Source organism: Gambusia affinis, linkage group LG05, assembly GCF_019740435.1.
Source record: "Gambusia affinis linkage group LG05, SWU_Gaff_1.0, whole genome shotgun sequence".
In the NCBI taxonomy this organism is placed as follows: Eukaryota; Metazoa; Chordata; class Actinopteri; order Cyprinodontiformes; family Poeciliidae; genus Gambusia; species Gambusia affinis.
This window is the reverse complement of record NC_057872.1, coordinates 22,160,388-22,186,294: the sequence shown is the minus strand read 5'-3', so window position 1 is coordinate 22,186,294 and position 25,907 is coordinate 22,160,388. Positions and strand designations below refer to the sequence as shown.

The following is a 25,907-nucleotide window of genomic DNA, read 5'->3' as shown; positions in this document are numbered from 1 at the left end:
CAAATGGGGACGATTTTTGCCAAATTTGGTTTGACATTGAGACCAAAGCAGAATTTCCTCTGACATTTGTTATTACAACTTGAATTTAGCAAAGTAAAAGTGAGCAATATCCTTGACATGAAAATGTAAGTCTACTGCCTTTACTCATATAAGACTTGGAAGTTTAATAAAATGTTTACAATTTTCAACCTATACTCAAATAAAATAAAATCGACTGACAGCATCACGTTTGGGAACTCTGATCTTGTGTCTCTGAAACAAATAAACCGTGTGGAAAATGTTGCTCACTCATATTTTAAGCAAGTAAAACTTTATAAATATAAAATCTTTCAAAATGGTGGTGCATACAGATATAAACATATGAGACCTGGGTGATGGGAATTTGCTACTTTGTTTAACTAGAACTACTTATTACTTCTTTGCAGTCTTTGTTAGGTAAATGTGTGAGAGTGACTGCAAGGCAGAGCAACAATAGCCTGACAAATACATGAAAAACATAGACCTGCCTATTTAAAATAGGGCTACTTTAGTTTGTCTGTTACACAAAGAACTGCGATATATATCACTAAACCACACACAGTGACTGCATTTAATTATATTTTAATATTTATTAATGCTCTCATAAAACCAGCAGAGAAAATAATAAAAGTAAGAAATCTGATAGTAGCTAAAACATACAGATGATGGTGTTTTCATCTTAAAAGCAAAATGTAGTAAATCTTGGCTTAATTACTGCTCTGCATATGTTGTTTCTGCGTCTGTATATTCAACGATTAATCAATTACTAAATTAGCAGACAATCATTTCAGTAATCAATTCATCATGATTAATACAATTAATTGTTTCAGCTCTAATTCTCATTCAAATTTTCAAAATTAAAGCAGAAATAATTAATAATTTGCATCTAAAAGACTGATTAAAACACAACATTCAATATTATCTGCTGAGATAATCACAACAGTGGTATATATATATATATATATATATATATATATATATATATATGTGGGCTACAGCTGGAATATAAAGTGCAGATAGACCTTTAGGGGTCACTTTTACTGCTGTAACGCATCACCATCCCATCTGCACAGGTGCCACCCTCCATCTCTCCTCTCAGTGCCCCTAATAAACTCAGTCTATCTCCTCCTCTCTGCGCGGTGGCAGGTGTCCAGCCCAACTGTGGCCCCTCCAAAGACAACAAGGCCTGATAGCAGGGAAACAGGAGTGAGTTGACTGCATAACAAGGACTTATTATGATGATGAAATGTCCTACAAGGTCCCAAACACCCTCTTAAAGAAATCTCTACTTCTGATAAGGGGAGTCTAACAGTCACCCACCCTAAGGCATGCGGGGGAGGAGGGAAGGGTTCTAACCTGATTGGATCGGCGGCTCAGAGGGGGCGCATGTAACAAAATCAAATGGCCGTCAAGCCTGTGTCATGCATAATTAATTGGGCCTTCTACGACCAAGTACAGAAAAATCCATGGTCATTTGATTAGAGGGGCTTTGGAGGACTCTGAAGTGCACCGCTGTCTGAGCTGCTTCCACACCATCCCCAGTGTCACAGAAACGTCAAGCAACTCAAAGTTCAAGTTTGGTTTCAGCTGGAAGTTCAAGTCAAATCTGCTCTCACAGTGATGTTTGGAGGTAGGATGAGCTCATAATGCAGGGAGACACGTCCAACATCAAAGCTCATCCAAAACAAACAAACAGACAGAAATAATGTAATGTTCATAATTAAGCAAAGAAAAAAAAAGACAAGCAGGAAAGCTCCACAAATGCTGCCGTTTGTGGAAGGTAAGAAGAAACATTTTTTCTGGCCTTTCCTCTATCCAACAGTAGCTTTTCAAAGAAGGGTAAGAAGTCCTCTGTTCAGTTTTCTACAAGCCATATACGAACAAAGTGGAGGAAGATCTTCTGGATCAGTTGAGACCAAAACTGACCTTTGTGCCCAAATGCAAAACACTGTGTGTGCCAGAAAAGCCGATGCTGAAACCTGCTTTAAATGTAGGATTCTACCAACCTTCCTACTATGAAGATGTATTTTTGTGCAATTGTACCTTGAATTAAAAAAAGTTTAATTACTACCATAATTTATTTAAGTAGTGAAACTTTTACAGTTTATTATACAGAATGATGCATTTAAAAATGGATTTCAGTTCCTCAAATGAGTTAAATAAAAACCTTCTGAATATCATGTACCAGCTAGAAGGAGATGCTGATTTTGTAATAAATATTCTGTTAGAATTTTCACTTCCTCCTTTTGTCTGCTTTCTTTTTTGTGCATCTGCTCCGTCTTGTCTTTTTTTTTAAATATTTGTTAAAGAAAACAAGACATTCATTAATTGTTTTGAGGTTCTGTCTTCTTCATAGAATGTAATTTTACACAACATAATTATAAAAATATCTTATATAATTACTTGTGAAATTATAGTCAAGACAAAGGCTAAAGCACTCTGCTTCCTAAAAGCACAAAGAACATTTGTGTGAGGATGCTGCCATCTGTAGGACAACTAAAGAACTACACATTGTAATCAAGTCGATTTTGGTATGCAGGCAGAACTTTATTCAAAAAGAATATATATTGGAATTATAGATGAATATATTTACACATGTAAATAGATGATAACGTGTGAAAAATTGAGCTTCATTGCTGCAATCTCTGTATGCACCCTGTGTGCATATGGAAATGTCTTTCAGAAGGTTTTTGTTTTTTTTTAATAAGGACAACTCCCTCTCATTCCAGGGAGATTTCCTGACGTTATCTTTAAATCAGTCACATGTCTCAAATAAAATAATAAAATAATCCACCATCGTGAGTCCATCGCTGCTCAAAATTGAAGACGGCTCCCATATGCGTCTTGCCATCATCTTTCCCATCACGGTTGAGACATTTACTCCAGAGACAGTTTTTTTTTTTTCCTTTTTCATTTTTCAGTTCCTTTATTTTTGTACTTCCAGTAGTGACACTCTGGATCTGCTCTCAGATCCCATTAGTAAGAGCCGTCGTCTGGACCAACCGACTGCTACCGTCCACTCAGACTCGAGTGATTTTGTTTGGAGACTCAACTGGGTGTTACAGTGAAGATGAAGGTTGGAAACTGTAGAGCGGTACCTGCTGCCAGGAGGGAGACGGGCAGAGCGTCTTCCTAGTTAGCCAGCTGCGGCTGAACGTCAGGGATGAGTGAGGTGAAGAAGGTGCTGATGAAGGCCCACGCCACGGTGAGGATGCTTGGCTCTGGCAGGGCCGCACCCAGAACCGGGTCTTCGTTGCCTCCTCCTCCTTCCTCACCGCTGTCATCATCCTCCATCCCTTCATCCATCAGTCGCTCCTGGGACAAACAGACACAATCACTGTCACAAATTTACTCATGTTTTCAAGGTAACAGCATTTTTTTCACAATCCTGTTGAATGATCATTTATGTCAATAAATTATAGGCTAATAAATAAAAATGTGCAAAGAAACTAGCTGTTCATTCAAACCTGCAGCTTTGCACAGAGATGAACTGCGCTCACAGAATTTTCTTTTGCATCTTCTGTTATCAGATCAGTTATTTTTCCTCACATATGAATTTTCTGAAGAGTCAATTTTGAAATACAAAATTGAGAGAAAAAAAAAAGTAGATGGGATACAGATATAGATACATTTAGAGGTGGATTTCATCTGATCAGCTCGGGGCTTTTGCAAAAACAAAAAAAAAAGAAAAGGAAAACTTAACGTTTCATTTATTTTCGCAAGCAATGAAACACAGAAAACAGAGAATCTGAATCATTAAACTCACCATTTCCTGCATTTCCTGCTGCCTCTGCACTTCTCCTGGAGGAGCGCCGGCCCTTTCTTCTCTGATATTCTGCTGTTCTGGTCTGAAGGGAAACCACTGAGCCTGGTGCCTGAAAATCATAATAAGTTGAAAATAATTAAAATTATCAAAAAAAGAAAAAAAAAAAAAAAACAATCTTAAACTGTGAATAACAAGTGGAAAAGGATTTCCAATTAATCCAAAATTTATCCAGAATTGGTAAAATGCTAAAAGCCAATTCCATATTTTTCAAGGCTATGTATGAAAATGTGTAAAATGTACCAAATATGTTACATAATGGCAATGTTATGATTGCATTTCCATATAAGATCATTGCAAAACAGATATTAGGAATCCTGACCTCAATATGAGCAGTGTGGGATTATTGTCGTTAAGAACATAAAAAAATAAAATAAAGGATTTAAAGAAAAACTGGATTAACAGAAAAACAGAACAAAATTTTCTCCAACTGCACAGAAGAACCAAGGCAGCTCTTTAAACTCTGTTCTCTATGTGTTCCTGTGAGAATCTGTTCGATTTCCCTAACAATGCATACAGAAAGTAGGAGTGACTTACAGATAGATGAGCAGCATGGCGCTGACCACCATGACAAAACGACTGAAGGAGGAGTAGAAGTAAACGATGCTCAGCAGAACTCCAGCCCGTGACACCGTGTACAACCAGTCCAGCCAGTCCTGGTTCAGCTCGTTGTCGTTCAGCACCGGGCCGCCCTGTGCGTTCATCTGGACTGGGTTGGCAGGCAGGTTCTCTTGTAGAGGGTCCTGGGCTGGGTTCGGGCCCAGCGGAGGCTGCACAGCTTCATTGGGCTGAGCGGGCTGATGGGGGGATGAGGAAAGTGGGGACGGAGGAGGAGTGCTGGGAGGCTGTAATGCAGCTACCGCTGCCTGACTGCAAGGAAAAAAGCATTATAAATGCATAAAATAATGTCAACATTGAGAGGACGAACAATTAAAATTGAAATCCAAGGGAAGATTCCCATAAGGAAGCTTGTTCCCACAATAAGGTTACAGGGCTGCAGCTAAAGATTATGATAATAATATCGATTAATCAGGGAAAAAAAAAAAAATGGCACACTGTGCACATTTTTTATTTAATGTCTTAAGTTTATTTTAAACAATAATTGAAATACATAAAAATTCAAATGCACAAAGAATTCAGATCCTTTTTAAGATAAGAAAATAAAAACTATCACCTAAAATGCAATAGCATAGCATTGCTTTAGTGAACACTTGACCATTTGTAACAGTGAATGCATCTGCAGCTAACAAAAACCAGGGAAGATAAGTCCTTTCTGCTTTACTTAACATCAGTAGTGAAAGAATAATCTGCTGATTAAGTTTATTTCCTACCTGTAAGGTTGTAGAAGTGAGCTCTAGCAACACACTTACTATTGCATGTAGTAGTGGCGAGCGTACATCTGCTGCCACCACAGCATCTGCATGGGTATGCTGGCAGGAAGGCCGCCTTGTAGAGGCGCTCCATCTGGGCTGTGGAATATTACAGTTTTATTAGTTAATATAATAACACCGAGGTACAGAAAGTAGAAAAAAAAAGCACACATAAGTATTTGTATTTGTATAAAATGTATTTAATCTTCAGAGTGTTGCCAGAATTGTTCCTCGATGTGAGGTTTATTGAACTTGTACATATTTTACAGTTCTGTTTCCAGGCTTGTAAAGAACAAGCTGTTCCATTCTGTAAATTACTCATTATGCTCCTGGGATCTCCTACTGTTCAAGTATCACTCATATGACTGGGTTTGTGTCTGGTACATCTTAAGAGTTCAGGTGGTTTTTCCAAAAAAGCTGAATAGAAACTATTTACTAAAAGGTCACCTTATAAAAAGAGGAATTTAGTCCTGCCGCTGTCTGATGACGCGAGTAATCACCTGTTTTCATCTCTCAACAGACAAATGTATTATAATTATGTCAACCAATATTCCTTTATTAATAAGTATTAATAAATATTGCTTTATTGGGAATATTTACGTCAATAAAGCAAGGTAATATTAATATTTTTTTTAAAAATCAGAAAAAAATGCTGCTCATGCCACTTAATTAATTCAACAATTTATAGGTATTTAGAAAATTATTAGAAAGTATGACCAGTAATTATTACTTTCCTTTCCTGATTCCACTTTCACAATCACAACTTTATGGACTATTTTTCCATTTTATTGTATGAGTGATTTACAGGGGCTGTTATTTACCACAGAGTATGAGGGTCAAGCCAAGAAAAAAATGAATTACAAGAATAAAGTCATAACATTGCAAGAACAATATTGTAGTGTTGCAAGAATAAAGTCGTACGTGGAAATAAAACAATACCAGAATGAGGTCTTCGTAATGAGAATAAACTCATATTACAAGAAGAAAGTCAGAATATTAAGAGAATACACTCATAATATAACCAAAATAAGTAGTAATAACGGTTATACTGCAAAAAGTCACAACATTGAGAATAAAGTCATAATAATATGAGAAAAGTTGTAATAATAGGAGAATAAACTCATAATATTACTAGAATATAATAATAGAATGAAGTAGTAAAAAACCCATACATGAAAAATAATTTTAAAAAAATAAATGAGGAATGTTAAACATCTTGTGAAGTTATGCTTTGGTTTTACAAATGCCACAGACTTAATCTTTTAACATGGTCACATCAGATCTTGATAACTATTGACACTTTTCTCTCATTAAAAACTTTTCTCAAGTCATTCTATGACTTTATTCTGGTATTGCTGTGTTTTGCAAACATATGACTTTATTCTCACGATTTCAAAAACAACAAAACAATAAGCCCTTTATATCATGGTTTTCACTCAAAACTTGCTCACTAGTGGGGGACATCGTTGGTTGTCTCAGGGTGGTAGGAGGGATGCCCACTGCGGTGCCTTAACTCATCGCAAGATTCTGGGAGAGATGATGAGACACAAGAGGAAGAGGCTGATTGGCTGTCCAGGTTTGGCTTTGAGGCAGGTGAGGAGGAGCTGCTGCCATCTGAACTCTGCAAAAACATATAAACACTGATATAACCAGACAAATAAGTTACAGTTATGAAGAAGACATATTAATGTAAGCAAGAAGTCTAAAAACATAATCTTCCGTGAAGTGAAATACTTTTGTCACAGAGAACCATCTTGCTCGATCTGGTTTCTGACTGGTTTTTTTAAAACAGGTTTACTCACGCCAGGGTCAGAAGCAGAGGAGTTGGAGGGAGTGCGAGGCATTGGCGAGCCTGAGGGACCAAAAGATGGATAATCCAGATGCATCACGTGGCATTCATCCTGCTGTAGGGTTGATCATGCTGCAGACAACCAAATGATTTGAGAGGTGAGAAAGGATAGGCACCAAAACAACAACAGAGACAAAGCCAGAAGCAGAGGAAGAGGGAGATTACAGTGGAACAGAATGGAAGTCACACACACACACACACAATAATCCCCTTTTGTTTGTTTGATCAGCCATTGTTTGACAGGGAGCCTGTTTCAGTTCCCCCACAGGCCGAGGCACAATGAGGCAACTAAATAAACAACACTGCTGTTTACCAGCTCATAAATAAGTTGCATCTGCAAAATTAAATGGTACAGTAACACCCTTCAATGTATTAATAATGGTCTGAAGCCTTGGACAAATGTAAAACTGCAAATATTCTTTGTAGTTGTGTGATCCATATATCAAAACATTTTCATAAAAATCAAACAATTGTCAAATTGTCATATAAAGCACTTTACAGAAAAACTAGATTTTATCTGGTACGCGTAACAGCTCAAACTTTCAGTGTTACTAAAAAGTCAGTTTCATTCAGAAAAAAAAATACTTATAAAGTTCCAGCTGAGAGAAACTTGTCAAGTAACCAACAGATTAGATTGTAAAGATGGAAATTATATGTTTCAACCACAAGCAAACGTGAAATGGTAAGCATAATTTATTACTCTCATGTTGATTTATCTACCATTCCAAAACAGCAAAATTGACCACATTATAGATTCAACAGTCAAACAAACATAATTGATAAAAAAAACCCAACTCAAACAGGATAATTCGTTGCACCAATCACAATAAATAGTGCAACTGTTACTCTAACCAATAACAACAATCATTTCTAAAAAAGAAACAAACAAACAAAAAAACATATTGTAAAACATAGCAGCATCATTGGTTATTCTTTCATGAAACCCACAGTGGGAAAATAGTCTGAACACACAACTCCCACAATATTGTCAAATGTTGGGGTTTCAAAACATCATCAACTTATATTATTTTTATGGTGTGACTAATCAAAAAATGAATCAAAAATGTTATTTTAAACTCCGATTTGAAAATTCATATTTTCACATAATGCATTACCGGCAGATAATGTTCTAGCATTGCTTACCTCTGTGATCACATTGCGGTCTTACTTAGTAAATCTGCTCCAGTTTTTTGGATTGCTGCAAAACAAACAAAGACATTAATAATATAATGAAGTGATGAAGAGTGTTGCATATTAAATTCAAGACATATATAAATAATCAAAAACAACTCAGGTTGATAATTTGCTTAATAAAATTTTTGCTTGCTCGATTCAGGTTACCCAACTTAAGTGTCGTTAACACACCATGCAGTAGGTTTGCACACAGGTTTCAGTCACTGTTTGAAACCCAACATTTTATTGGATCTTAAATTAGGTTGAAAATTCACCTCCAGGTTTCTGATATTTTATAGCAGTAATGGTGCTGAGCAACAGAAGCTAAATTGCATTTTCTTAGAACAGTAGATAAAACTAGGGAGCAGCATAAGCATGATGATCATTTGTAGAGCAATCAAATATGTTGACAAAACTTGTAAGCTTGTGATTTAAATTCTTACATGCATTAACTTTAAAAGGAAATACATGAGATTCCATTTTTGTCACGTAGCAAAACAGAAAACCGAAGAAACTCATTTCAGAAAAATATCTGTTTACGAAATCAGTTGAGCTTCAGGTCCCTTGATTTTTGCAGGAATGTAACTTCCTATTACTAACATGCATGTCTGGCTACTGTACCAGCAACTAAAACCAAAACAAGCTTTGTGAGCTGCTGCAAGTTAGATAGTTTTTACTAACTAAATAAGAGTGTCTGCTTTTGAGTTGTTTACTAAAGTGAGGTCAGTTCTTTATGCTAAAACTTGAACATACTTGATGAAAAATGCCACCACTACTCTTATAATATGAACTGAAGCTAATGTAGCAAAAACTCTAAAGACAGACCCGTCTGAAATTAAACAGAAATAATCTTTGAGTTAACTAACAGCAGCTCAATAAGCCTGGATGGAACTGGAAAGATGAGTTTTTATTACAACCTTATTTCTGCCAAAGATGCTCCATCAAATTGATGTCTTGAGTACAGTGGCTTGTTGACTCAATAATACTAGCAGATTGGTTTGGATTCAAAGCATATTCCGGGTATCTAGCACAGACTCACTTCTGCGCAGCCAAAGAAAAAACAAACAAAAGGAAGACCTATCTGTTTGTGCAAACTGTTGGCTATTTTCCAAAATTATTTTAAAAACGAAGTGGCCGAACACAAGACTGAGCTAACCAGAAACCAATTCCTCAGTTTAACTCTTAGCAGTTTGAGGCTTTAAGATAAATGTATCTAAATCAGCAGCAGTCTTCAGTCAGAGGTCCCTTCAAATTCACTGTAAGACTGAATGCTACTGGAGATCCTTCCTGCCCACAGCATCACCATCTACAATGACTCCACAGATACTTGTATGATATAAGTCTTAATGATACATTTAATTTCCATTTTGGATAAAACATTTTTTTTAGGAATTTAATAAAAAAAAAAACAAGTAAAATAAATTGGTAAAATATATTTAATGTGCTCTATTTACTGACTGCACATTCTAAATGAGATGCAAATGAATGAACACAATTTGTTTGGTGAGCTCTAGGACATTGTTCTTACTGATAAAAGCCTATAAAGAAAACAATATAGTTATTTTATTCCTAAAGTCTTTCTTAGCTGTTTGTCTGTTTAGTTTTAGAAAAGGAAGTGCAGAAAAAGGAATTTACTTTTAAATGATACATGTAAGACTTTGAACAATAACTAAATCTTAACAGTTACTTTAACATCAAAACATCTGTTTTCAACAGTAAAATACAGATTTTGGAAACGCTAAAATAGAGGTTTTACTGTTTTATGACATGAAAACAAACAAATTTTTTTATTTAATATTATGCAATGTAACAGAGGAGAAAACACATAAGTTTAGAGTTTACACATATGTTGAGATGTCTTAGTTGCTGTTCTATACTACATAAAACCTAATTCTTTACTTGCCGAAATACACAAAACAAAGGTTAAAACAGAAACTAAATGTCACTGAGGCGCAGTTTCAAGGTTTCTATTGACACTACTGCCACCTGCCATGTTTACTGGCATTTAAATCTTAAATCAAAGAGGCAGAAGCCTTGGGGGTCAGACGTAATAACAGCTACCTAAACAATTAGACATTTTCAAATGAAAGCCTCGCTTTTTAAAAGACAAACGGATAGTTTTAAAGGAAGTTTTTATTTAAAAGCTATTCATGAAGCTACGGTTAGCTTGCTAGCTTGCTAGCTTGTTAGCCAGTTCAACTAGCCATGAATCACATCGTTACTTCACTGACAACATATTTATCCGTCTGACTTTTATACACATATTCAAAAAATACATTTCTGTACCTGTTTCCTCCTTCAACAGCGTCGTCTCCTCACCCCTGCTAGTCTCAGCTCGCCTGCCTTGTTGTTATAATGTCGACTATGGGGGCGGAACCCACGTGACTATCGCCTTCATAACAGCTGACTATGACGTCAAGAAGCATCCTGGCTGACCATGTTGGAGGACACACAAGTCTGAAGCGACAATTAAACTGTGATGCGTGTTCCTTCATGGATGCACAATGCCGAGTTTCTGTGCTATAGTCGGCTGTGGAAACCGAGGACAAAGGGATGTGAAAAGCTTCTTCCGGTTACCGGCGGTCATCACGAACCAGGGAGAGAAAACGGAGAGCTTGTCCAGACAGAGGCGATGTTTGTGGTTGTCAAGACTAGCGAGAGATAATCTGCGAGATTCAACGCTACCTTATATCCGCGTCTGCTCGGATCACTTTGTGTCAGGTTAGTCCCTATTACTGTTGTAGTTCCAGCATGGAATAAAGTGGGTTATGAAGTAAAAATGTAATTTACTGTTGTCAGGGCAACACAAAGTAAGTGTCGAATCCCCCAGATACTGTTTCCTCTGCTATGTGCATTATGTTTGTCTCAAAATGTCAAGAAACCTTTTTTCAGCATTTGCCAAATAAAACCTTTGACCTTTTCCAAATAGTTCTGCTTAGAGGCAACAATAAATAGGGGCTGCACAGTGGCGCAGTAGGTAGCACTGTTGCCTTGCTGCAAGAAGGTCCTGGGTTCGATTCCCGGCCCGAGGTCTTTCTGCATGGAGTTTGCATGTTCTCCCTGTGCATGCGTGGATTCTCTCCGGTACTCCGGCTTCCTCCTACAGTCCAAAATCAATTAATTGACAGGTTAATTGACTAAATCAGATTAAATCAGGGATTAACCTGATTTAAATCAGGGATTAAATAAGGTTAATCCCTAGGTGTGAGTGTGTGTGAATGGTTGTTTGTCCTGTCTGTTTCTGGGTTGCGCTGCAATAAACTGGCGACCTGTCCAGGGTTTACCCCACTTTTGCCTGGAACATAGCAGCAACCCTCCCGACCCCATTAGGGACAAGGGTGAACAGAAAATGGATGAATGGATGGACAACAATAAATAAGCAAGGTCTGGTACGGCCAATATTTTTTAGAAATGCATTTATTTATTTATTTTATAATTTTGAAACAAATTGAAAGCTATTTTTTTTTAAGTAGGAAAAGGTTTAGGTTAACATTCATCAATAATATGGGAGATTTACATTTAGACCTAACATATAGGTATAATATTTTTATTTTTATTTAACATCTAGATTTAATAAAATCGTGTAAAATGTAAGCATGGTAATTTCTGAAGTTTTTCTTAGACATTGATAAAAGTGTTCAAATTGGGAGAAAAGTAAGCTAAATATGTAAGACATTGTCTGCTAATACTTTTGGCTGTTCAACTTTTACACTTGAGATTTAACAATGAGCAGCAAAAGCAAATGAGGTGGATTAGCAGTGCTTGGCAACAACTGATGGTGTCATCCAGGAAATGTTAAAGTGCCTACTGCCTGGAAACTGAGCATATCATGATGGTCATAAGGCTGGCATACAGCAACAGTCTGCAGTCAGAGGTCTTTTCAGATTTGTTGCAAGATTGACTGCTACTGCTGATCTTTCCTGCCCACACCATCCCCATCCAGAACGACTATAATGATATTTGAATGACATGAGTTACGACAATTGTCATTTTCCCTTTGGAAATTTTGTGTAATTTTAAAGTGAAACATATTGTGCTGAATTTTGTTTTCTCCTAGGCCGACCTTCTGCTCTGTATGATGATGCCAACCCAGACTGGGCCCCTTCTATAAATCTGGGCTGTGATTGGATGGATGAGGGAACCACCCCCACTGGAGGCACACAAAGATGCAAAAGGAAGCGTTATAGGAGAGGAAAGATTTTAGAGCAAGTTGCTGCTTCAGCATTGCTTGATCTAAGCAATGCTGCTCATGAAGACAATGAGGAATATACTGAACAGAGAAAATCAGTTAACGTTCAGACTGATCTCACCTCTGAATCCATCACTGCAATGCAGATGGAAATAAAGAGACTAAGAGAAAAACAGAACTATGAGGAAGGATGTTGCAGCTTTAAAATTAAAGGACTTTTAAATTCAATTTGAGTGACTTGTGAAAGTACAAAGAATGACATTGCATATAATAATAGTTTTGTTTTATTGTGGCCATTTAGCCATGTTCCTCCAATCAGATGTGGATGGTGCTTAAAACTCATCTGTAAAAGCTTAATTTGCAAGTAATACCGATTAGGTCCACCTTATTAGTGTTTTGAATTGTTACATTACCCATTAAATTTGAATTAAATGGTTAGAAGTAACATTCGTTAAATATCAGATCAACACTAATGAATGTCTGTTTGAGCTCTCGATCATCCATGATTTCCAGCAGACATGTTTTGGTCTCCAGGTGGAAGTAAGTGTTGATTTGTGACGTTCTCTCCTGGCCCACATAAAGGAATAAACAGAGGCAGAGCAGGCTCTGCTAAACAGAGTTCTGGTCTGAAGTCTATATGCATTCATAACTGACATGAACAGGATATTAATTTGGGTCTTTGAGTGATTTATTTCAGCTGCTCATTCTAAAGATGAACTGGACTGGAAAAAACTTAATTAAAAGATGAAATAAAGGACTTGATTTGTACATTTTGGTTGTGTTGTGCTTCTATCGGAGAAGGCACAACACAGCCAGAGAATGATCACAACCTGAGGAAAACATGCAGTGCTCCTGTTTTCATGTTTCTCAGTGAGATTAAATTAGTTTTTGTTTTTGTCAGTGTTCTGACGAAAACTTCTCAAACACAATCCAATATTTATACTTAATTTGCCCTAGCAATAAGAAATTAGTAGAATTTTAATATTTGTTTTTATGTTGCTAAAAAAGTCCAATGGTCAAAATCAAAGTGAAACACTTCATGTTTGATTAGACTCTTTAAACATACAAGGATCACAAAACGTTTTAAAAATGTGTAAAAGCTATTTTTGATGCCAATTACTTTGTGAAAACAAGCATTTTTTAGAAATCTTTATTATCCACAGCTGACCAAACAGAATGTTAGATAGTACATACCAAAGTAAAGTGCATGAAGTGGCTTGTTTGGGTGGCTCTTTTCAATAAGAATTCACATAGTCAGATCTTCATGTTTACATTACAGTTCATAGTATGGCACCAAATGATCTGTAGTTCTGATTACTGCTTCAGTTTCCGCAGAACCTCCCTGGTCAGCTCCTTACTATACCGGTTGATCTTCCGGTGACCCGGCATCCATCCGTGGAGAAAACGATTGAAATCCGTCCATGCGAACGCAAACATCTCTCTCCACTCCTTCTCAAGAGCATTAAAGTTCACATCTTTATGAACAAATGCCTTCAGTTCTGTGAAATAGTGGTCCAACAATTCCGGTACCCGTTTGCCACATTCCCTCTCATCCATGCAGCTACCGAGAAAATACACAACATCTTTCATCCCACAGCCACCGCCCACATACTGAAAGTCTACGGCGGCCACTTCCAGTCCGCTCCTTGAGAAGCAGAAGTTGGCCAGCTTGGCGTCTCCGTGAACGATGGTTTTAAAGTGACACTCGTTGAGGACCCTGTCGATGTCGCCCGCTGCTGCTTTGAGTTCAACGTCGTCCATGGCTTCCAGCTCATCCGGCCGGGTCTCCAGGTGCCAGTAGGTGCCAACTGGCCACAGACCCTCTGGGGTCACACCCAGGAAGAGAGCATGGAAGTGGGCGAGCCAGCTCAAGCAGGCCCTTATCTCTTTGTCCATAATGCTGGTTCTGTAAATAAAAACATGAACATCCAACATTAAAAATCCCATTTCATCTGCGATTTGTTAAATAAAATCACTGATTTGTAACTACTGTGTCCACTTTGAGAACTGGTTTGAAAGTTCAAAAAAGCATTTTCGCAGCTAAATAACAAAATAAATATAGATGAGCTCAAGAATAAACATATTTGTTGTTTTTAATTTTAATTAGATTACTCTGTCAGATTGGTGAAAAGAGCTATTATAGCCATCCAGCTTTGAAATGTGAACTGTGGACACTGACATTAGCTTAGGGGACGTCTGTGCAGCTTCAACATGTTTGCATTGAGATTCTATTTTAAGATTTAATAGCTGCGGTGATAGGCATACTCCTTTTTGCATTTATTGCACATAACAAAAGACTTTTCCAGCAAATGTTTTTGTTTCAGCAAAATGAACCCAAATAAAATGAAATTTTAAAGGGGCTTTAATCCTTCATATAAAAGAACTCAGCATTTCAGCTGCATTGCAGTTTTCTGGAAGTTTATTTCAGATTAGATGAGCATAACAACTGAATGCTGCCTTGCCTAGTTCGGTTCTGATTCTAGGGATGGAGAGTAGAACCAGTAGTCTGGAAGGTTGATACAACAACATCAAATATTTAAAGTATTTTGGTTTTATGCCATCTAGTGGTTTATAAACCAACAAAAGTATTTCTAGAGTCTATTTTTCAGCTACAATGAGCCAGTATAAGGACTTCAGAGTAGCATCGCTCTGACTTTTCAGGGAGACCTATGAAGACATTGCTGCAATAATCAGTTCAACTAAAGATAAACACATACTATAGCCTTAATATAAATAATAGATTTGCTGTAAATAAATGTAGTAACAAAGATAAATCAACATTTTCTACTTGTAGTTAGTAAGACAATTTCTGATAGAATTTCAGTCTGTGGTCATACCTTCTTTGGTCATAACCCTCCACATCCAGATCTTCCAGAACTATCAGCATCTCGTCGCCATAGGAACGGGCGGCAAGGCAGACGGGGATGCGGCAGCTCTGATTGGTGGAGTAGTTCTGGTACCAGTGGGTCTCCACCTGGTAGGACTTGACTTTACGGGCGTGGGAGCGATCCGTGTTCCAGCCGCCCGGGTGCTCTGCCTCTTCCGGAAACTTGATGTGTTTGACCACCACAGAGGACCGGCCACAGCCCTCAAGGTGCAGCCGCACTACCTCCCCGTAACCGCTCCACAGAGTCTGGATCTTAGCGCCGACATGCAGCGATGAAGCACCGCATGTCTGCAGGATGAGGTCCTGGTACTCCTGCTTCATTTCCACGGACAGATCTGAACCAAAGGGACAGTGGAGCGAAGTGTTTCAGTAACGTTGACAAAAGATATTTGTTGTGATCTGATTTTTGCGATTAAGCAGAAAAACCAAAAACATTTATAGTAAAGACTGGAATAGAAGAAATCAAACGAAGGACGTTAAATGAGGCGTCATATTAAAAAAAGAAAGACAAGGATCGATTATTACAAGTATTTACCCTCAGCTTCCTGATGGAGACTCCCCTTCTTCTCCTACTGTGTTTATTTATCTTTTGGCGCATTGCCGCCACCTTGTGGAGCTCTTTGGTCCATAATTTTATTAAAGCAAACCTTATGTTTATTTTATTTATTTATTTATTTTTTTGGTCCATACAGGATTTGCTTCAGTGGATACATACCTGCACAAAAGATTCAGACCAATGGCTCTTTTTGGACCCATTAATCTTTAAGTCGGCTTACCTATCTAGCATAGCATTATGTGAATTTATATTCTACTATTTGTTTTTTTTTCCTTGAGAATTCTACAGAAATAAAAGTTAATCAAGTAACTTCTCTGCCCTGGTTTGATATTTTCTTTCACCAAAGTTCTTAAAAGTGTTTAATCATGGAAAAGATCAGGAAATAGTAATGTGCTTTTTTACCAATTTAAAACTAAAATCCATTCCAGACATGTGATTTTCTGACAGAAAAAAATATAACAATCGGCAACATTTGAGTTACTTCTGAGGGGAAAACAAAATGACACCGGAGACAGATGCTGTGGTTTTTGCAAATATTTGCATAATAAGGAAGTAAAACACATTGAATGGCCTGAAGGAAAGGAAAAATGAAAAGCAGTAATTCATTGTTAATTAACTGTCGACAAAAAAGGCAGAGAATTCAAACAAACTAGATTTGGGTTTAAACAGTGACAGAACCAGATATTAATTTACAAGTGGGCAAAGACTTTATCAGACATAAAATCCATTTAATTGTTTATGTCATATCCTATTTAGTTATGAGAGCTCCTCTTTGGAGATTGTACTAAGAAAAAAAATCCTCTAGTAGAGCAAATATAATGCAAAGAAAAAACTATGTTCATGATAGTTTCCATATGTCATAAAAGACCAGGTTGGGCCCTTTTACTCATCAGAACTGCATTACTGTTCATGGCAGAGATTCAAGTAGGTGTTGGAAACAATGTTTAGATATATTAACATGCATCCATGAAACAAATGAAACCACATCCCAATGATGCTCTGTTATCATCAGACTCTGTTGCACAGTCCATTCCCAATTGGATTGAGTTACATGTGATTTGCTGATTTTCTAGTTGTGTCAACAAGCAGTTTAACAGAAGTAGAGTGTCACCACCATACTGAGATTGTCCTAGTCAAAGTGTTTAATGACATCTACATAAACACAAACTATGGAAAAACCACAGTGACACTCACTGGCCAACCCAACTTGACTGATAAAAATATGATCAAAATGTGGGTAACCCGGCTAGCACCCATCATGACAGGTTTGATACCAAAGTTTTTTGTTGACACAACTGATTTTCTAGTTATGTTAACCAACAATTTAACAGAAAATTAAGTAGTGTGCAGTAATAACACAATGTACAAATAATCCACAACCAACTTTGCAGACTTATTATAGCGATTTAATAAAGAAATATACACCAGATTTCAGACCAGTTGAATAAACCACAGAATGAAAGAGACCTATGAGACAGATCATAAGATAGTTTGATTGTCTGATAGATATGATAGATTATCAGTCTGACAGATTCTGTTCAAAAAACAAGATTTGGAAAAGTTACACATTATAACTCTTAGTTTTACATTAACTGATAAATTTGTTGCTTTTTCTTTTATATTTGTTTTTCAACTTGTAGTTTCAACTTGTAAACATAAGCAACAATTTGTTGCTTCTTTGCATTCAAAATCAGACCCAGCAAGCATCCCACAGTGTCCCAAAAGTACGTGATTGGTTCATCAGAAGCCTACACCAGCTCAGAACTGCTTTCCCCATAGTGAGTTTAATTTTGGTTTTCAATACAATCAGAATACAATCAGATATTCATAAGACTTTTTACCCCCTCTAGTGATCAAAATGAATCATTCAGCTTTAACTTTAAGCTTTAACTTTAAACCACGGTGTTGTCATGAAAACTTTAATCCAGTCTCGATGCGTACACCTCCACCTCACACAGAGTGAGATACTCTTTTCTTCCATGTATGACAACGTTGATGTATCGACCATCCATGCCGTTGCACTGAAAGGTTTCAGTAACACCTGCAGCGATGGTTGAGATCACAGCACACCTGTCAGAGAAAAAAGATTTAAGATTTCAGGACATACTCAAAAATACATTATTTTAGCAAAAATAATTCATGAGATATATAATTTATGCTTATAACAACATGTTTTATTTGTATTCAGTGTTTTGATAAAATGACTGTAAACTACCTGGGATTGTTATTTCCATTGTTGTTAAGTGAATTTCCAATACGAATTTCAGCTCCGTTAATTCGAGTGGGATATTCTACCCGATTGGTTATGTGAATTTTGAACACTTTATAGGTTCTTCCCAGGTCCAGTCTCCACCAGGGGTTGAAGTCATTATTTGTGGCACTGCAGGAACTCTGGCTCCACAGTGCTGCACGGTTCCCATCAATAGCGTAGTAGGCAAGGGCTCCAGGATAAACTGTTGACTGTGAAGCTTTTCCATAAACTGCCACATTTTCTTCTGCAAAACAAAATGTTTAACATTAGCTGTGATACATAGTCTTCTAACATGCACTGCTTTTTGACAACTGTACGTATTTATTTAAAAAGTTTACGTTTTTGTTTATTGAAATAGTCCATTTTGTATTTTATTGATCTAAAACTTATTGCTTTCACATATGAATAGGGATTGACATGCAATTTTTTTAAATAGAAAATAGATATCTGTCTACAAAATGTTAAATGTCAGCTGTGATATATAGTCTACAAATATACTCTACCTATGTACATATTGACAAGTGCATATTTTTATTTATTTTGTTTGTTTGTTCAAGTATTCAATTTGGTATTTAGAAACTTGTAAAACTGAAACTTCTTGATTTCATATTAAGCTTAGGTTTGACAGAGAATTTGCTAGAGAAAATAAATATCTTTCTACTTTCTGTGTCTCCACATTGCTTTTTGTAAGGACATCATCCCAAAAGGTGCTTTTTTCTTGTAAATTAATAACAACTTTCAGCAGAGGATAAACATTTCATATACAATTAATTTGTAAGAACAGCCTCAACACTGCGTAAGCAGTGCTATTTTTGTGCAAGCAGTCATCTGATGATATTGTTAATAAATCGTCTAGGATTGTCTGTACAAATCTTATTTATTGCCAGTTATGATTTTGGCTCTAAAAACTCTGTCCAGTTTCTAATGTCACCACCATACTGAGATTGTCCTAGTCAAAGTATTTAATGACATCTAGATAAACACAAACTATGGAAAAACCACAGTGACACTCACTGGCCAACCCAACTTGACTGATAAAAATATGATCAAAAATGTTTCGAAAGATTCTGACCAGTCGGGGCGCGGTATCCATAGACCTCCACTTCACAGATATGTAGAACCCTGTTCACACCAGGTGCTATAATGGTCACATAACGTCCTTCCACACGCTTAGAAAGTTTTATTGAATGAGAGCTTCCAGCTGCAGCAGTAGAAATGGTAGCAACCCTAGAAAAGAAGAGCTGAGTCAGTAACATTCAAGATTCTTTAATCCCCACATGGCTTGCTGAAGTGTTGAAAATCACATACTCAAATCTATCTACGTATTTCTTAGCAATTACAAACTATTTCATTAATCTTGGTATCAGTATAAAGGTAACACTGGGGTGACTCCATCAGAAGTTTAAATATCCCAGGAGCTGCTATAGTTTCAGAGAAAATGAGGATTGCAACAGTATACAGTACAGACCAAAGGTTTGGACACACCTTGTAATTGGATTCAATTACAAGGTGTGGTCTGTACTGTATGAACATTATAGAAATATAATTAATAGAGCTACAAACTTTGTGAAACCATAGATCCAAGACTGCTCAGTACCTGTACTAAGATTGATGTAGCTGACATAAACACAAGAACATTTACAGAGAAATTCCTTGCCTTTTTGGCCTTGGCATTGGTTAGCATCATCTACCAAACTGAGGATTTCCTTTGTTTCATTTACTAAACTTAATAAACTTTTGTCATATGTCTAAAATTGCTAGTTTTTTTTTTTCTTGTTTTTGTTTTTTTGGGAAGGAAATATATTATAGTTTTCTATCCAACTATAATAAAACAATAAGAAATTGCTAAATTTTACTCCCAATGAATGGTTGGAAAACCATGGTAAAAAAACAGCAATTACAACAAATTTTGTCACATTTACTGAAAAATTTAAAAATGGAAACCACCATTACTTATGTATATTTTGTCACTACCAGAGCTCCCTACAATCTCTATGGATGAAGGGTTGTGGTCACTGTCCTGAAGCCCTGGGCGCAAAATCAGCTTGCAGCTCAGAGTTTCTTTGGATACCAAATAAGTCTCTGTTTAAGGGGAGGTGCAGAATTGAAAAAGGTTCAAATCTGAGTAGCATTGAGGCTCCCTTGTTTCACACTGTATGCATGGGTTTCACTCACAGTGGGTTTGCAGTGCCATCTTTTTGCAAAGAGTTTCCAATGTGAACCGCCGCACCATTGAGTCGCTCTCCACAGCAGTCTCCTCTGTTGGTGATGACGACCTGGGTGACTACATATGAGTCCAGCAGGTCCACTCTCCACCAGGGGTTGTTTTCTGTCTCAGTGTGGGTGCAAGATCCCTTTTTAAGGTCAGAATTTAGGTTTCCATCAATAGCATTGGAGGCACCTACAAATGCATTCCACGGCTCCCCTTTGAACTGAGAAGACTGTGTAGCTTTGCCGCGTAAAGCCACATTTTCTGAAATGAACAGAGAAATTTAAATAAATCCTATTGTAGGTTGTTTGGCTTAAGAGATTTATACAGTTGTGAAAATTCACATCCGTTTATCTGTTAGTCAATTTAAAAGTCTTTGATGCTTTTTTTGTCTCAGTAAATGTAAATATAAACTACATATATATGGAAGGCAGAATATTATGCTTTTTTGCTGAAGTTAGAGCAAAGCCTTTCTTTAAAGACAAAACTCATTTTGAATAAGTTCAATTAGACTATTGTGTTGAGTTCATAGATTAACGTTCAATCACAAACTATGCTTGCAGTTTCTAAATTTACATAAATTTCACATTACTTACGGTAAGTGTAAGCTGAGCACACTGGCAGGAGGAGCAGCAAATGAAACAGAACGCCGTACCTCATGATTCTGGCAAAAACAGGAGAGAAAAACAATTTAAAATTAAATTACAAAAATAATAATTAAAAAAAATCACTCTGAAAATATTTCCTAGGCTTGTTAGAAATACTGCAAGAAATTTATGAGAACTGAGAAATTACCTTGATTCTTTGGTAGGTTTTCTGTTTGAGGAGAGAGATTTGCCTTTGAGTGTTTCTTAAGTCCTTCACTCATCTATTTATATCAGATAAAACTCATATGTTGTCCAATCACATCTCAAAGAGAAGTCAACTCCTACAATTCTCAGTTTGCTTGAGCTCGGAAAGTCCTATTGTCACCGGATTCAGTTATTTACTTTGCCATCATTTGTTTAAACAGATCATGGTTTAGTTAGTCTTTATGAAGACATATAAGCTCAGTCCTGCAAATCAAACACTCAAACAGCTTCATGTAGCAGTTTTGTTCATCCTAAATAAGACAGATCATTGCTGATAATACAGTAAAATATCAACGAAGGTTCAGGACACTTTCAATCTGAATCTGAAAGTGTTTTAAACATTCAAAATATTCTCAGAAAAGAAGAGAATTCTTGTTATTAGAAAAAAATGGTTTAGAAACTTTCTTAAAGATACCATTTCCATTTAATTACTGCCATTTCTGATATAGGCAGTATATCAGAAATGGCAATTACCAGGATTGTTTGGGCAACTACTGTGTTAGCCCAATCATTTGGCTGAGGCCTGGCACAAGGTAGATGACAGAAATGGCATTGGGGAGCCTGTTGGAGAGTAGCTGTTTGTTGGAGAGATAGAACACATAACACCAGTTTTAAAGTCCCTCCACTGGCTCCATGTAGCTCAAAGAATAGACTTTAAAATACTGTTGATAGTTTATAAATCACTGAATGGTTTAGCACCTCAATACATTAAAGACCTGCTGTTGTTGTATCAACCTTACAGACCTTTCAGGTCTTCTGGTTCTGGTCTGCTCTGCATTCCCAGAACCAGAACCAAACGAGGAGAAGCAGCATTTAGCATCTATGCACCACAAATCTGGAACAAACTTCCAGAAAACTGTAAAACAGCCGAAACGCTGACTTCACTTAAATCTCAACTAAAAACCCACTTGTTTAGAGTTGTATTTGAAACGTAATCAATTACAAATTTATTGACGGAATCTGACTTAATGTTCTGTTTTGATTGTTGATTCTACGTTGCATTGTGTTTGATTTGATGTAAAGCACTTTGAAATGCCTTGCTGCTGAAATGTTCTATACAAATAAAATTTGATTTGATTTTGATTTTAAATACTCTACAAAAATCTCAGTTGGAAGAGGATGATGACAGATGTTTTATTATTGCTGGATCAATGTATTTTTGAACGTTACAGTTTTTCACCGCAGCCAATTTATGTCAATGAAATTTCAATGAAACACTTGTGACATAAAAGCCAAGAAGAGTTTTAAAATATATAGTTATTCCAGAAGATCCTTCGCACCACTGGGAATGTGTGATTTGAAAAACTTTTATTCTGTACTGTTGACTTTGCCACTCTTTCGTTATGCCATTGTTACTATTCAGTTCTTCTTGCAAGAGTGACACAGAACTGTTTTTTAGCTGTTTGAATACTTGTTTAACATTGGTGAAAAAACATTTGGGTGGACCGTGCCCAGGTTTCTTCAAAGTCAAATATTGGCATTCATTAAGATTACTGTGCCTTTAAACAATGTGGCATATCCAAACATGTGGTTATATTTTAAGTCAATATCTCAAACCTACAGCTTCTTGTGTGAAATCACAGAAAAATTACACCATTCAAATTTTCAAGTTGAGAATTGTGGACCTATGCAAATCTTGATGATGCATGGGTCCAATGTTATTTTTTGGTAATTCCACATAGAAAATGCATGATGAGTGAGTTGTATGTTCATATTCATGACCACCCACTCTGTGATAGGAGATTAATCTACAAACACTGCAGCTCATTCTAGTGGAACGTATTTAAAATGAGTTTTGTCTTTAGAAGGAAAGGTTTAGTCTAACTTCTACAGAAAGCTGCATACTTTTTGTAGAAGTATGTAACTTCTACAAAAAACTAGATATTTCAGTCAAAAAGCTACAAATATATGGAGTTTCTTTTTCTAAACCTAAATTTTGAAGGTCTAAAAAGGTATTGTCTTTTCCCGCCTTCTATATATATGTAGTTTATATTTCTAAATCTATACTTTGAAGGTTATTTAAAAGGGATTAAAAAGGTATTGTCTTGTCCTGATTCACTTTTGGCTGAATCTATTTCCACTTTGTGTTTTCATAAAAATGCAAAGTTGATTGTTTGATTTATTTTCAGAGTGCACATTCCTTTTAAGAAACTGTTGTTTCTGATTATAATGACATTGCAACATCTTAGAAAGTTTAGAAAGTCCTTATTTCAAGTGAACACTCACTGTTTGTTAAAATGGGCTTTCGTGGAAGAGCAAGAGGTTTGAGTCCAAGACAGGGATAAGGTCCGGTCAGGTCCACCCAGGTGTTTGTTCACCAATATTAAACAGGTATTCAAACAGCTAAGAAATCAGATCAGCAGGATATAATGATGTTATCAGGCAGCCTTCTTACAACCTGGTGTTAAAGTAGGTTGTAATTACCTGTGAATAAACACCTGGGTGTTTAATCTGTGAAAACCAGGTGTTGGACCAGTGGACCGGTCCAACACCTGGGTGGACCAGTGTTTATTCTGCCGCCAGATAAGGTCCGGTCCACCCTGGTGAACAAACACCTGGGTGGACCGGACCTTATTTGGCGGCGCCCATTTGTCAATTCCAAATAAGTACATTTGTTTAATGTTCACATTTCTAAGTTAAGATAAAGCAGTAAAATATAGTTAATTATCACTTAGTACAGTCAGGAGGATTGTAATGTACACTATAATTATACATTCTTTAACCAACATGGTTTGTGTCCAGAATTGTGTGTTTTTGGGAAAATGTTGATCAACTGCAAATCAAATGCAGTTTGAAATGTTGACATAAAAGTTTCAAAATTGATTTGATTTAATTTAGTCATTTTTAAATAATATATACATTACATTATCTAACCAAATTGCTGCTGCACTGTCAGATGAGCTTATTGCTCCTTTCTCACTTTGTTGTGCATCGACATAAAAAAACAAGAATTACTAAATTGGTCACATAAAATACCCTTGAAAATTAATTTACATAATTGCTCTTTTCTATTTTTGCACTTTTTTAATTTTCAATCTTGTATTTCTGTAAAAACAGCCAAACCAACCGTAATGCTGGTTCTGCAAATGAAAACATGAAAATCCATCATTAAAAATCACATTTCATCTGCGATTTGTTAAATAAAATCACTGATTTGTAACTACTGTGTCCACTTTGAGAACTGGTTAAAAAGTTCAAAAAATCATTTTTGCAGCTAAATTGCAAAATAAATATGGATGAGTTCAAGAAGAAACATATTTGTTGTTCTTAATTTTAATTAGATTACTCTGTCAGATCGGTGCAAAGAGCAATTATAGTCATCCAGCTTCAGATGAGAACATCTATACAGGCAGTTTGCGCAAAGATTGTGATAATAAATTGTATCATATTCGTGGTTAATGGTTTATAATACTTCTGATTAGGTGAAGCCGTTTCAGAGATACTCACATTTACGAACTGCTTTAATTTTGACTGTCTGTGGTCATAACCCTCCACATCCAGATCTTCCAGAACTATCAGCAACTCGTCGCCATAGGAACGGGCGGCAAGGCAGACGGGGATGCGGCAGCTCTGATTGGTGGAGTAGTTCTGGTACCAGTGGTTCTCCACCTGGTAGGACTTGACTTTACGGGCGTGGGAGCGATCCGTGTTCCAGCCGCCCGGGTGCTCTGCCTCTTCCGGAAACTTGATGTGTTTGACCACCACAGAGGACCGGCCACAGCCCTCAAGGTGCAGGATGAGGTCCTGGTACTCCTGCTTCATTTCCACGGACAGATCTGAACCAAAGGGACAGTGGAGCGAAGTGTTTAAGTAACGTTGACAAAAGATATTTGTTGTGATCTGATTTTTGCGATTAAGCAGAAAAACTAAAAACATTTATGGTAAAGACTGGAATAGAAGAAATCAAACGAAGGACGTTAAATGAGGCGTCATATTCAAAAAAGAAAGACAAGGATCGATTATTACAAGTATTTACCCCCAGCTTCCTGATGGAGACTCCCCTTCTTCTCCTACTGTGTTTATTTATGTTTGGCGCATTGCCGCCACCTTGTGGACAGCAGTGGGGATTTGGCTTTACAGTTTTAGACCGTAAAGCGGGGGCCTGCTTGGTGCATTCCCGCTATTGTTTTTGTTGTAACAAACACTAAAATGTTCTTTTCAGGTTCAAAACAGGGAGCAGCTTAGTACATCCTCAGTCCAGAGCCGATGACTTGGACCGCTGCTCGAGATTTCTGCAGAAGAAATTACAAAGACCTGGTCAGTTTGAGGAATGACACAGAATACAAGACAGTCCAGGAAGTAGCCAATGGAAAATCAGTATTTGTTGGTCTCTTCAGAGACCCCTGGGTTTGGTCAGACCTGACTGACTCTTCTCTGAGGTACTGGAGGGAATCCCAACAAATAAATACACTAAACAATGAATATTGTGTTGCTTTGCTGAAGACTGAATCTGGCAAATGGGGAGACAGGAAATGCACAGAAATGCAGCCTTTCCTCTGCAAATGCAGTAAGTAAAAGTTTCTAATCTGTGCAGGCTGACCCTTATGGATGAATAAACTGTAGAACCAGTCCCTTAGCAACTCTGACAAATGATGTGGTTTTATTTTGAATTTTAGGAATACGTAATCTGCAGTTTGTGAAACTGGGGATCAACCTGCAGGACTCAACTTTAGATCTGAATGATCCCACAGTGCAAAACAGCATATTGGAGCAAGTAAGTCTTCCAGATGT

At 36.9% G+C, this 25,907-nt stretch overlaps 3 protein-coding genes and 1 long non-coding RNA gene across 6 annotated transcripts; 1 reads left to right on the top strand and 3 right to left on the bottom strand.

Annotated features, from left to right (window-relative positions):
• Positions 1-2,540: 2,540 nt before the first annotated feature.
• On the bottom strand, positions 2,541-10,625 carry LOC122830695 (homocysteine-responsive endoplasmic reticulum-resident ubiquitin-like domain member 2 protein). Of its 2 annotated transcripts, XM_044116266.1 has the most exons (8): positions 10,520-10,625; positions 8,204-8,258; positions 7,014-7,132; positions 6,663-6,832; positions 5,212-5,310; positions 4,379-4,711; positions 3,785-3,893; positions 2,541-3,333 (listed from the first exon to the last, which is right to left on the bottom strand). In XM_044116266.1, the coding sequence occupies exons 3-8, from the start codon at positions 7,095-7,097 to the stop codon at positions 3,151-3,153; spliced, it is 978 nt and encodes a 325-aa protein (XP_043972201.1). In that variant the 5' UTR covers positions 7,098-7,132; positions 8,204-8,258; positions 10,520-10,625; the 3' UTR covers positions 2,541-3,150. The 2 variants fall into 2 exon arrangements, with proteins under 2 accessions (XP_043972201.1, XP_043972202.1); XM_044116267.1 differs by lacking the exons at positions 8,204-8,258; positions 10,520-10,625 and having other exon boundaries at positions 6,663-6,851; positions 7,014-7,133.
• A 191-nt stretch (positions 10,626-10,816) lies between these two features.
• Positions 10,817-12,650, top strand: LOC122830700. The gene is made up of 2 exons (XR_006370583.1): positions 10,817-10,954; positions 12,291-12,650. It is a non-coding gene; the product is annotated as an uncharacterized LOC122830700 (long non-coding RNA).
• Positions 12,651-13,556: 906 nt separating this feature from the next.
• On the bottom strand, positions 13,557-24,684 carry pkdc (protein kinase-like domain containing). Of its 2 annotated transcripts, none has more exons than XM_044116269.1 (3): positions 24,624-24,684; positions 15,260-15,644; positions 13,557-14,328 (listed from the first exon to the last, which is right to left on the bottom strand). In XM_044116269.1, the coding sequence occupies exons 2-3, from the start codon at positions 15,628-15,630 to the stop codon at positions 13,737-13,739; spliced, it is 963 nt and encodes a 320-aa protein (XP_043972204.1). In that variant the 5' UTR covers positions 15,631-15,644; positions 24,624-24,684; the 3' UTR covers positions 13,557-13,736. The 2 variants fall into 2 exon arrangements, with proteins under 2 accessions (XP_043972204.1, XP_043972203.1); XM_044116268.1 differs by lacking the exon at positions 24,624-24,684 and adding an exon at positions 15,845-15,916.
• On the bottom strand, positions 17,256-21,776 carry LOC122830697. The gene is made up of 6 exons (XM_044116270.1): positions 21,121-21,776; positions 20,922-20,989; positions 20,292-20,589; positions 19,189-19,343; positions 18,081-18,360; positions 17,256-17,935 (listed from the first exon to the last, which is right to left on the bottom strand). Exons 2-6 carry the CDS (start codon positions 20,983-20,985, stop codon positions 17,785-17,787), a joined length of 948 nt encoding a protein of 315 aa, XP_043972205.1. The 5' UTR covers positions 20,986-20,989; positions 21,121-21,776; the 3' UTR covers positions 17,256-17,784.
• Positions 24,685-25,907: the final 1,223 nt, after the last annotated feature.

Bases quoted from the DNA above. Each gene is read 5' to 3' on its own strand.
- LOC122830697 (XM_044116270.1), bottom strand. From the start codon at position 20,985: ATGAGGTACGGCGTTCTGTTTCATTTGCTGCTCCTCCTGCCAGTGTGC. The intron at 19,344-20,291 runs GTGAGTGAAACC...CTTCTTTTCTAG, and splicing joins GATGGCACTGCAAACCCACT to GGTTGCTACCATTTCTACTG. The intron at 17,936-18,080 runs GTAGTTTACAGT...TTTCTCTGACAG, and splicing joins AATGGAAATAACAATCCCAG to GTGTGCTGTGATCTCAACCA.
- pkdc (XM_044116269.1), bottom strand. From the start codon at position 15,630: ATGAAGCAGGAGTACCAGGACCTCATCCTGCAGACATGCGGTGCTTCA. The intron at 14,329-15,259 runs GTATGACCACAG...TTTTATTTACAG, and splicing joins GAGGGTTATGACCAAAGAAG to AACCAGCATTATGGACAAAG.
- LOC122830695 (XM_044116266.1), bottom strand. From the start codon at position 7,097: ATGCATCTGGATTATCCATCTTTTGGTCCCTCAGGCTCGCCAATGCCT. The intron at 3,894-4,378 runs GTAAGTCACTCC...TATGATTTTCAG, and splicing joins GCCATGCTGCTCATCTATCT to GCACCAGGCTCAGTGGTTTC. The intron at 3,334-3,784 runs GTGAGTTTAATG...TGTTTGTCCCAG, and splicing joins AGCAGGAAATGCAGGAAATG to GAGCGACTGATGGATGAAGG.